Source organism: Convolutriloba macropyga, chromosome 12 (assembly GCF_964194025.1).
Source record: "Convolutriloba macropyga chromosome 12, txConMacr16.3, whole genome shotgun sequence".
Taxonomy (NCBI): Eukaryota; Metazoa; Xenacoelomorpha; order Acoela; family Convolutidae; genus Convolutriloba; species Convolutriloba macropyga.
This window is the reverse complement of record NC_134479.1, coordinates 17,040,639-17,053,148: the sequence shown is the minus strand read 5'-3', so window position 1 is coordinate 17,053,148 and position 12,510 is coordinate 17,040,639. Positions and strand designations below refer to the sequence as shown.

At 36.9% G+C, this 12,510-nt stretch overlaps 1 protein-coding gene across 1 annotated transcript in view; it reads left to right on the top strand.

Moving 5' to 3' along the window:
* The window catches only part of LOC142351164 (uncharacterized), a 264,396-nt gene that overhangs the window by 243,370 nt on the left and 8,516 nt on the right, over positions 1-12,510 (top strand). Inside the window, exons 29-32 of the mRNA XM_075403279.1 lie at positions 288-476; positions 5,371-5,576; positions 5,811-5,992; positions 6,110-6,250. Coding sequence (XP_075259394.1) covers positions 288-476; positions 5,371-5,576; positions 5,811-5,992; positions 6,110-6,250 — 718 coding nt within the window. The remainder of the gene's footprint in view (positions 1-287; positions 477-5,370; positions 5,577-5,810; positions 5,993-6,109; positions 6,251-12,510) is intronic.

The window sequence follows — 12,510 nt, the reverse complement described above, 5'->3', positions numbered from 1 at the left end:
TCATTAACTTCTACATTTTCTTCACCTAATTCGCTCAAGAGTGTAATAAAGAGTGGAATAAAGAGTGTAATTATAGTGTATTTTTAAAAGTGTAATAAGGGTGTACTAAAGAGTGTAAAGAGTGTACATAAAAGTGTAATTTTCTCAAAATTACACTCTTACACTCTTATCCCTGCTAATTAAGAGTGGAATTGGCTTTACACCCTTATTCTCGCTTAATAACGGTGGAATACGGGTGTACGCCTCGGCCCGGGAGCTGCTATATTTATTCCTATGTTCAACTACAGGGACCGAGGAATCTACATGGTGGAACTGTACCACGACTGCAACTCTACAGCAGAAGCGAGAGAGTTCAAAGTTGTGATTCACATGCCAGACTATGCTGACTATGTCATTACTGACTGGGTCAACAACATCGGCAGAGTTGCTTTCGATGAGGACCACCGAGCGGACTCAATTCAGTTCTCGTTCCACAGGAGAGCACTTTTTGAAATCTATCAAATTGTTTTTGACGCTTCAAGTTTGTTGTTTAAGAGTTATGAATGGACGCGGTTTGATTAGATCTTACGATGGATCCCCGAACGATGAATCATTAATTTTGAAATTCATTTTTTGTTTTGCTTGAGTTGTGAAAAATGACATACCGTTCTTGACATGTTTTATTTTGATTAAAAAGAGTGAAACAAAAACTGAGATCATCACGATAAAAAATTGTTTTTCAAGCCTACTTTCAATAGTTTGGTGTCAATCAGACAAGTATCATACAGACAAGAAAAGTCATCAACTCGGGTCGCAATTTCTAAGAAGTCATACAAGGATCATATATGCTGCTATACAAGTCATACTCTAATTCCCAGTACGATCCTTATAATATGACTTCAAGGAAAACATACATAATCCCTGTATAACTAATAAGAATTCATAATGATCATATATGACCTAGTACGATTACAGAAAAAAATTCCTCAAAAGATGTCTGCTTCGATTTTTTTGCTGTTAATTGACTAAGGGCGTATCGATTTGAGCATTTTGGGATTGAGTTTGAAATTGTATGCGGTGTAACACGTATGTTGGCGCACTTTAAGGTCCAATCCGCTAGATTTAAAGGTCACTTAAAGAAACAACAGAATTTTTTATCGATAAAAATTTTTTCAGGTGTGATGTCTCAGATCCCTTTCACGGTTTGCGTGTCAATAAGATTAGTTACATATTCTAGATTATAATATATTCTTTGATCGTCAGAATTTTGAACGCAGATAAGCTCATTTCCATATTTCAGAAAATTGTTTCAGATTTTTTTAAAATTCTGTTTTGTTTAACAATTTTTTTAAAAATTGTTAAACAAAAATTAAGACGTTAATGCACAGCGAGATGAAATCCATAAAAAATCAAATAGAGCAGAAAGGTGTTTTTAAAATAGAAGAAAACCGTCACTTGCTCAAACCGTACTTCAAATACGTTTTTTATGCAAAGATAGATTATTGCCCCTTTACCAAAAACAAGGCGGCTCGTTAATGTGCGTTCGCACATGATGTTCCGACCCGAGCTCATCTACATTTTTGACTAAAATGTCAACCAAATCAAGAGATAACAAAAATAGATGTTTGAGTTTAAAACAATCGTTACACATTCTATCTACTAATTGAATTACTAATGCCATGCTTCATTACAGCACCAACGTGACCTGACATTGAAGAGACTAGAAAAAAAATAGCACCAACAAAATTTTGGCGGCAAAAAATGAATATCTAAATTTAAAAGCACCTGGTAACAACGTCAAAATGCAGTCAGATAAAACCTTAACTACACAAGTTTACCTTTTACTAACTATACAGCAGATGAAAAGTTTTCTTAACGAGACTAGGTAACAAGCCGACAAAAAGAACGAACAGTGAGGCGAAACTTAAAAATTAATCAACATTTTTTGCACCAAGAAAATTCAAAAATCTTAAAAAACATTGGTTTTTAATAAAAAAATCCTTGATAAATTACTAAAAAGTCATTACAAAACCAAAAGCACCCGTCTGTGGTCAGACTATGCCATAGAAACAAACTAAAGAGAAACTCAAAAAATTACAAACGATTTGCGAAAACACAAACCTTTGCTACCATTAAAATCAATACCTATCATCTGAATATGTATTTTTAATTCAGTTGTTATTTCTGCTATTTCAGTTGAAGGATTTATACTGAAAGATTAAATAAGTTTACTTGGGCCACATTTAAAAACCATTGGGATCTGTTATTACGCGATTGTTCTGAAGGAAGAGAAAAAGAAACGCAAAAAATGGCCATTCAATAAACGTTCAGAAAAACGAAACAACAGTGGCACATAATATCAATATATATGTTATTTCTTGAAATACACGAAATTCGATGGGACATCTGATTGATGAATAGAAGTTAAATTTGACGAAAGGAACCTATTCGCTATATACTGAATGTTTCGAGCAACATCATTCATTCAGTCCTCAATTACAAGCCTATGAGATCTGTGAGCAATTTACGGCTACCTAAAGAACAAAAACAGCGAATTCAGGAAAAAAAATTGAGCGACAAAAGGGTCGAAGGCATTAAAAAAATGAACTTTTCACTAAACACTCTTCAATTTTAAATTAATTTTTCAGGAGCAATGGGAAAACCTTTTTTATCAATATAATTTCAAAAAATCAACAAATATAAACAAATACATTAGACGCACGAAAATTGCGGGAAAACACGTATTATCAACGCCATTAAATTCATTAGCCTTCAACGGAAGCCAGTATATACAATAAATGCTGCCTCGAGGGGACAATAAGTTTTTTTGCCAATCGTATTTCATCAATAAGACCTTACAACAAGTTAATGACTATGAAAACAACAACAGAGAGAGGCAAAAACCACAAATTCAGTAGAAAAGTGCCTGAAGAAAATGTCGAAGCAACTCAAATCATAAGCTCTTCCCTGAAAACTTTATTTATGATCCGTTGAACTTCTTCCCTAAACCAATAGGGACTCTCAGCAGTAAGATGATGTGATAAGATTTCAAAAGGATCGAAAAACAAAATAAAGTACCCAAAAAAAATATGAATTCTCGTGGCATTGATGTTTTAAAACTAATAGGTAGAAGATAAAACCGCTAACCAGATTAATTTTGGCTATAGTAGAACGGAAATGGATTCTGTTAGAACCAACAATGACCAAGAGTATTCACGAAAAAAAATTAGGAATGGTTGAATTTCAAAAAAGTTTCGAAAAATTATTTTTAAACCCTTAACAGCCAGTAAACTCAATCTTTCATCGGAGCTCAATGACGATGCTCAGATATAACCCATAGGGAGGAAAATGATGTCTGTCATGCATAGATAGTTAAAAAGACATCACAATAAGTCTTATGACAGAAAACAATAACAAAAACAGCAAAAACTAAAATTCAGTAGAAAAATGCGAGAAGAAAGTGTCGAAGACAATTAAACCATTAGCTATTCTCTGAAAACTTTCTCTGTGATCCACTGAACGTCCTCTCTAAGCCAATTGGATTACAATAATCTTTGGATAATGTGATAAAGAGTTCAAAAGTGACCAATAATTCAAAAAATCCAAAAAAAAAATTTAAAAAAATTGAAATCTTTGTCATTGAAGTCATATAACCAATAGCTAGAAGATAAAACAGCTAAACAGAATATTTTTAGTCGCAGTAAAAAGCAAGTGGGTCCAGTCAATACTGAAACTCACTAACAGTTCAAGAAAAATTTAGGAATTGTTATTGTTCAAATAAAATTTTCGAAAAGTGATTTTTATTTTAACAGACATTAAATTCAATAGCTTTCAACGGAAGTCAATAAAAACGCTCAAAGATACCCCGGTGGCAGTACATTTATGTTTGTCATGCATAGGTATTCATTATGAGATCACAGTAAGTATAATGACTATTAAAACAACAAAAAAAACAGGAGAAAACCAAAAAATCAGTAGAAAAGTGCAAGAAGAACGTGTCGAAGCCATTTAAACCATAAATTTTTGTTTAAAATTTTTATTGGTCATCCACAGAACATCGTTTTTAAGCTAATGGGAACTGTCAATATTTGGATAATGTGATAAGATTTCAAAAGTAACCAATAATACGTAAAAATCCAAAAAAAATTTTAAAAAATTGAAATTTTTTGTCATTGAAGTCATATAACCAATAGATAGAAGATAAAACCGCTAACCAGTTTAATTTTGGTTGCAGTAGGAAGGAAGAGGGTGCTCTCACCCCTGGACTGACTTACAATTCACTATAATAAGATTATGATTCTTTAATATTCAAAAAAAAATTCGAAAAATTATTTTTTAAGTCTTAACAGCCATTAGCCGCCCCCTCAATGAAATAGACATGTTCACTTAATGCTCATTATGGAACATATTGCACTGTTAGTCAATGAATCCCTACCATAGGACTCCAAAAAAAATAGTAAAACTTCAAAAAGAAATTCAAAATTTCATTCAAAATTACGAAAACTCAGAATCGAAGCCAAAAAAAAACATGAGCAATTCCTTGAAAACGACGTTTTTTGTTCATTGCGCTTCATTCGACTATAAAGGAGTTTTGTCATTAATAGAACGTCGATATAAAATGTGACTTGTCTCTAGGTGACTTAAAAAAGCAAAAAAGAGAAAAGTTTTATTAAAAAAAGGGCTCTCAATTAGAGTTCGATTTTTTTTTGATAGTGAACTTCCCTATGAGACCAGAACTAGTCTTTCTATCGCCTTGCATTCAACTTTTACGAACTCAAAATTTATTCTTTTTATAGAAATTTGAATTAATGTTTTCGTAAAAAAGATCTTAGTTTGAAGAAAATTGTACTAAAAGTGAACAATCATGCTAAAGATCCCATTGTTCACACAAAACTTCAATCCTCGATAACTCCTCGAAAAAAACGAAATTCAAAAAAATCTTTTTACTTTTGAATTCTACGCTGGACCAGCTTTTTAATGATACCACTCACATTTCTCTACGACGAATATATCGATCGGCCAAAATTCACTGAACAAAAAAAAAAACCCATTTGAGTATATAGTTCCTTCCCCCACAAGTGGGGTCGGAACAATAACGCCAAATAGATAAAGTTACTGTTCCAAAACATGCTCACCTGCTTATTTGTCGAATACGGTAATGAATTTCGTCACAAATTCCAGTCCTAAATTCTCCTTTTGAATTTTGTGCTAATCTTGCTCAAGTTCCGTTTGGCAGGGGCGCTGGTCTGTAATACACAATTTGTATTGATTGGCACTGTAATTTTTTTGAGGATAATTATTTTGTTTCTGTTTTTTGGAAACATTTTTAACTATATTTTACATTGCAGAAATATGCAAATCCGAATAATTAAAGTGCTAGTCATTTTTCAGCATTCAAAAGACGGAGTACTTGCGATTCAACGTCACTTTTGAGTTCGCAGCCAGTCACGAGTACTTCACTGTAGCCAGGATCTACTTCACAGCTCTTCCCATGGAACACTTCTACAAGAAGTTCTACCGAGACACAGACGACAGAGACGCGAACACTCTTTACTCTCCAAAAATCAGTACAGAGCTGATTCAACTCTTCGTACAAGGTCTGTCCCAATAAAACTTGGTGTAATTTTCACGAGCCAAAAAGGGGTCATAAAAAAGGGCCATCTCAATCCATATTGAAAAAACGCGGTGTCAATTGAAAATTAGAGGGGTAACACAATTATTCATAAATAACTTGCGATAATAAGTTATTTTATAACAATTAAATATCGATGATTATCACCAGATTAGATTAAGATGACGTCAGCAAATTTGGTGCATGTGAAACTGTTCAGAGTCTTCATGTGACCTGCTCATTGACATACACAACCTGGATATGAACAACCCTTGCCAGTTCTCAGCCTCAACTTACCTGGACCCGATTGTCTACCCACTCACAGAGAGCTTCCTTCTAAGTGACAAAGGATTCAAGTCTAGCAACTGGGGAGGACAGTATTCGGTCGCACAGAAGTTCAAGGTCAATTAGTTGATACTAAATTATACTTAAGAATATTAAAAACGGGCAAACTAATTAATTTCTGAGTGAAATATTTAGTTCACGAGATCAAACAATGTTTTCATGCCATGTGTTTAGGTTGCCCTGGTAGACGATTACTACCTATCTCGTATCTACATCAACATGAACACAACTGTTAAGAAGTTCAAGTTGAGATACAGCACCGATATAGAAGGACAGTACTGGAGAAAATACGAAGAACTGCATGTTTGGAGAGAGGTATGTAAAAGAGGAGAAATTTGGAACCCCTTTCCCTTTTTGGAGAATAAAGAAAAAATTTCCTTCAAAAACTAATGTAGAATTCGGAAAATCTGATTTTCAACTTCTAGAGCGGCAATCGTACCATTGAGACAAAGTGCATAGTTCCCTTTTCATTTTCCCATGTTTCGCAACTTTTTAGAGAGTGATGTATAGATATAATTTGCCAATTTTCATCATGATACTATATATTGTTTGGAGAAGGGGGCTGAGAAACTATTTCATAGGTAGTCTGAAATGAGCTGGAACAACTCTGAAGCTCTGAAGATGACCCAGTGCATAATTGGTAGCGTCATAAGTCTGATATTTCTATTGTTTTAGTTTGAATAGCTTGTTTAGAAGTAAGCAATGAAGAAGGCGTTCGGGTCATTCAATTGTTCATTTGAAGTCATAACAAACTTTACATAAGGAACGGCATAACTAATGTGGTCAATAATGCGAGGTGAACAAATTCTTTTGTTTGGTCACTCTTGTACGTTGTTGCCTGATTAGTTACTAAGGAATAGAACAAAAACGATTATCAAACCAGTACCATAACAGAGCTGTAGCTTAAGAGTTGACCTGTAGAAAAGATGTGATAACGAAAACATTGTTGAGTGAGATGAACTGACTTGATAAACTCAGAAAAACGCTTTGCGCGATTGGAAACAACAACACCGGTTTGAGCGATTGGAACTCAGAATACCGTGAACACCGGAGAACCGCAGTTAGATCAAGTAACTTAATTGAGAGCTTGTAGAATTGAGAGATCAGTAACTCTTTAGTTGAGAGTTTGGTTACAGAGTTAAAGTTGTGAACCATCTTTTATAATAAAACTCTAGTTGATTTTGATTTGATTTTGTGATCTTTTACATTTCTTGTTCATTCATTTGATGTTATTTGGTTACTCGAATCAACTCATTGTTCCAACTAGAATTTCTTACAGCCGACAAGAGCAGTGTATGGACAAAGTAATCCCTTCAATAGAAGTCTGAGAGCAATCAAAACACCCCTTTCACTTTGTTAGAGTTTTGGGTACTAGTCGGTCCCCAGCTAGTCAGCCTAAGCAAAGTAAAAAATTCTACAGTGGCGCTCCTGAGTGGGCTATCTCGAGACCTCTTGACAGTTGGAGTTGATTGACGGCTGTGGTGGTTGTAGTTGGACGTTGGACTTTGCAAGTGCGAACAAGAGAGTGAAGGAGAAATGACTTGTGCGAGGAGGGAAGAAAGAGAAACTCGCGGACAGAGTCAACTTGGAGCTTGACTGAGAGAGAAAGAGAGAAAGTTAAAGTGCAGAGCAGTTTTCAGTTGAGTTGGAGTTCGACTGTGGGTATTGTTAACATTTAGTTTTTCTTGAGATTAGAGGAGAGTGTGTTTTGACTTAGTCAAGAGCGTAAGTTGCGTGAGGCTGAGTCTGTGCAGAGAATTGAGTAGAGTATCAGCTTTCCAAGCGAAGGTTGTTACAGTGCCTTGACGAAGATCAAGAGATTTGAGAGGCAAGGTAAAGTGAGAGTTGCGAACAGAGAGTTAGAGGTGGTCTAAAGAGGGAAAATATACGTGAGAGCAAGTTATTCAAGACTGTCATTGTTAGTAATTGGTTTTTCTTGAAGAAAGAAAGCCAATTCACAGTTTCGACAGCTTAGAACGTGAAGTTGGTAAGCTGGTATTTGGCAAGTGACAGTTGTGCGTGCAAGGTTGGTGAGTAGAGTTGAGTAGAGAGAGAGAGAGAGAGAGATTTTCCACATGTTTAATCCTTCCTTGAACTTGAAGGAGCACAAGCTAGAGAGTTTGACTCTGAAGGCAGAGAGAAAAGAAGAAGCTTGAAAAATGCCAGTGGTGGTTCAACAGCAGCAGGTCGTTAGAGTAGCGTGGTAGAGCAGATTAGGTCATGTTAGAGAAACGGTAGTTACTGATATGAGTGGAGGAACTGGATTTAGCAGACGTGCGAGGCTAAGGGTTCTTCTCAGACATAGAGGACTGTTAGACAGAGTAGAAAGAGTTCGAGCCGAGGAACACCACGAATATGTAGAGAAAGAAAAAGATACTTAATTATTTAGTAAACATGGAATGGAGTGCGTTCCCGTTTGTTTGAAGAGTATTTTCCATCAAAAAGGTTTCCGAATTGGGAGGACTGGAGGAGGTACTACCTTAACGTTGCAGAAGTGTTACAAATGAGTGAGGATCAAGCTTATGGAGTCTATGCTTAGTCTATTGAGATGTTGGGCGTTGCAAGCGGTTTCGGATTTGCCTTTCAGGTTTTGGTTGTCGGAAACTGGTGAAGTGGTAATGTCGTTAGGACAATACTTTGACATTATTGAGAATAGGCTATCTATATATCTATAAGTAGGGAAAAAACTGTGATCGTACGGACACCGGTAGAATTAGGGGAAGAAGTGTAATGGAAGAGAAAGCGGAGAGTGAGAATGGTCAAGCAGAAGGCTGGATAAAACACTTCTTAAGCGAGAACTCAGAGGAAGATTTTGAGCTAAGTGAAGTTGGTTCGGAATTAGAGAGAACGGGATGCAGTAATCAAGAAGAAGCAATGAGAAACTTCCAGAACGTGGTAGATTTGCTACAATTGAGTGAGGAGCAAGCAGTACAATTAGGTCTGCGTATGTTAGAAGTAAACAGGGAATAGCAAGTAGGTATTAAGTATCGGTACAATCAAAGCACCGGACAGGAAATAATTGTGATCCCTAGTGAATGACTCGAGACGAATATTGCTTCTATGTAGTTCAAAAAGAAGTCACTTAAAAAATTTGGTGAAGAAGCCTGTCGAGGAAAAGAAAACGATTGTAAAAGAGTTGAACAATGCAAAAATTTTGATGCACAAAAAGTTTCGGGGGATAGAGAGTTACAATCACGGGTTCAAAAAGGAAGAGGAGGAAAGGCAGCGCCGTGATATAAAGAGCAAGGATCAGAGAAGACTACAGGAGGGGAGTAAGAAAAAGTTCTTGTCAAAGTTAGAGAAAAGAGTTACGCCTGAAGGTTTTTCTATTACGTTGACAACTTACCAGCAAACAATGGAGGAGAGGACTGCCTCTTTGTGAGCGATTTGGACTATGAAGGAAGTGAGAATGAGGAAAGTTAGGTTCCTACTGAGTTCTTTGGATTTACTCAAGAAGAAAAGCCTTAAGGACGTACCTCTCATGGCACCTGAGTTTCCGTCTCTAGTAGGAGGCTTTGACGTTTGTTTTAGAGAAATAGAGTCCATTCATAGAATTTATGCAAAATGTCTAGCTGAGGACAATCTTAGAGCTAATTTGGTTGAAGAGATTTGCACCGTAGAAAAATTGAAGAAGTTCCACGTTTGCCTAAGAAATGGGGCTGTGTCCCTAGTAGAATTGAAGAGGAGTCTTTTCGAAACGAAAATAAAGACAAAATGAAAGGTAATGGTTTCGTTGGTTCCGCAAGCGTTAGTTCTGAACCTGGGCGATGTATAGAATCACAAAAAATAGGTTTGGAGAAATATTTAGACAAATTCAAAGGACTGACGACCCGGGTGACTTTAAAGGCAGACCACTAAAACTGTGTGTAGTTTTTAAAACAATGGTGGATTTTCAAGATTTTGAGTTAATTAGTACATGGACAATTGTTCATTTTGAAAGTAGCAGAGGCATAGTCCAGAGGTTCCGAGGTGAAGATGGGCAAGATAGATCTCAAGTATTTTCGAGGTGTTATAAAGCATCTCTGTACTGTGATACAGCAAGAATTTTTCAATTGGGTGGAACAGGCACGTCAACTGCTGACTGGAAGAAGTTTTTGACAATTGCACTTCAATTAAAGAAGAAGTGCAACTCGACGTGATTTCGAGAGTTTAGGAAAGCGTTGTGGAAGACAGCTGCGGTGGTCATGGCACCAAAGCCAACAGAAGAGAAAGCTCATTGGATTTGCAAGCTTGGCCACTGCATATCGGCAGGGGAAGTTACGCAGAGGACCAATGACGAATTAAAGAAAAGGCCTCAATTGCTATCGTTGCCAAAAAGTGAAACTTTTTAAGGAAAGTTTGAATATAAGGCACCAGCGATCAGGAAGAAATTGGAAGTTGGACAAACGAGTTTGAAACAGTTGATCTAAAGAAAAAAGTTCAAGTATTAGGCAGAGCTTGTGATACCATTTTGATGTGGGAGGCTACATCAGATTACCCTCAGGTTGATGAAGTATTCGCGTAGGTCGTTCGGTTGGCGAGCTATTTTCATAGCTATAACGAATTAATAGAGACTATTAGGATGGTTCATCTTGGAGAAAGAGGAAGCAGTGATGTCACGGATAGGCAATGGCGTGTAGAGTCTTGCGATTTTTTGTCGGTTTTCGGGACATTGGTTGGATACGTTTTTGCTTGGTTAGATTTCTTGCTTTTTCTAATGTTGGCTATCATGAAAAAATTTTGGAAGTTGGATAGAGCCAATATTTCACAGATCTTAGCAGTAAAACCGAATAGTCGAAATGAGCAGGACAACACTTCAGGATGTTCCTAGGTAGAAACAAACGAGTTGAGACAAGAACAAGATTTGAAGAGGCTCAAGCAAGTATTTAAGAATTACGTTCCAAGGTCTGAAAAATGTCCTTGGGTTCAGAGAGTGTGATGGACACATCAATCTTTCCGCCGCGTAGTGAAAGTTTGCAGAGATCTGAAAGTGAGCTCAGACAACCAATCAGTTCAGGAGATAGCAATCGGAGTCTTCGGTTAAGATTGAGGATTGAAGCGGGTCACGGAGTAGCTTTAGCAAGCGAGAAAATCCTTTGCTTAAAACGACCTCAGGAAAAAGGTGTTTGAAGTTCAGTTAAGCGCGAAAAGTGAGTTTTGATGTAAGGTGTACATAGAAGGACTTGAAGAAGTTTGAGTAGTTGAGTGAAACAAGCAGAAAGCAGGTTGAATTAGGCAAAGGCAGGGCACTCTCGAGCACTGACGAATTGATCTACGATACAGATGTAGAGGAAGCGCAACCAGACTTGACAATTGGTGTGTTGTGTGTGATCACAACCGAAGAGTTGGACTTTTGGTCTACTCTTGAAAATGAAGCTGGAGGTTCCTCGGAACAATCAGAAATTAATAATGGCATGACATCAGATATGGTGGAGGACAGATATGCGGACCCCCAATTGAATACAGGAGTCGAGGGAGCAGAGTTTTTAGAGACTTAATGAGGGAGATACAAGGCACAGCAATGTGTGGATGGTAGAAAGATACTCCGATGACCTAAGGTTTTGAATGGGAGCGGCTTTTAACTGTGTTAGTCAAGGCCTAGGCCCTCGAAGGGAATGTTATCCATTTTGTTTGGGGTCTTTAAACGAATTTTGCAGACGCGAGGAGGTTGATTCAATGCCAATTGTGTAGTCCCCAACTTTTGATAGCGCAAGTGATGTAGTCTACAACAAAAAGGGGAGTCTCTGTCAGTAGTCGAATTTCATTATGAGAAGGGACGAGTTCTGTCAGAGGGGATTCTCTTTCAACGGTTGTCGAGACCCGATGTCATGAGGGACAATGTGGCTTCAGACAAGTCGGAAGGATAGATGGAAAAGGCTGAAGCTGATCAGGAAATGGTGCTAGAAGAGGAGACCTCCAGATGTGAGGTTGCGGTCCAGTGAGGAGATAGGACATCCATTCAAGAATCGAAAGAAGAACGGTTTTGGGAAGGTACAGTCGGTTTCATAAACTTCAGCACGATAGCTTGGTCTTAATTTAATATATCATCTGGTTTTTCAATTTTTTTCTGTCTAATCATTGGTCGTTAAAAAGCTAAAGTTAATCCGAAATATTGGTTAATGGTGTTAAGTTTGTTTTTGTAGTGAAATAATTGCTTGATATTTTTGTCCAAACTGTAACTAGTAGAGGGTGCGTAAAGTATCAGTGGTTAAACACAGAAACTTGGTTTGTGAATTTTAGCTAATGTGGCATTTAACTAACCTTGAAATAGTATTAGCAAGGTGAGTTGAATCACGAGTAATTTTAATTTGGAGTTACCGGAATTGTTTGAAGGAGTAAATGTTGTAAAGATTCGATGGTTCAACTAACCAGTTATTGTGTAGATAAGACGTAACAAAATGGAATTGTGTTGCCTCTATATTAGTTGTTATGTGTTGTATCTATAGACAGAGGCATAATATGTTGATGTTCTATAAAAAACTCATTTGTAGTTAGCGATGGTTCACAAATTGGTCCACTAGTGCTAACTTAAGTGAATAAGCCTGTTGCGAAGTGTTGTGGATTTAGTAATGGAAAAAGTAAGGTGTGTATGCAAA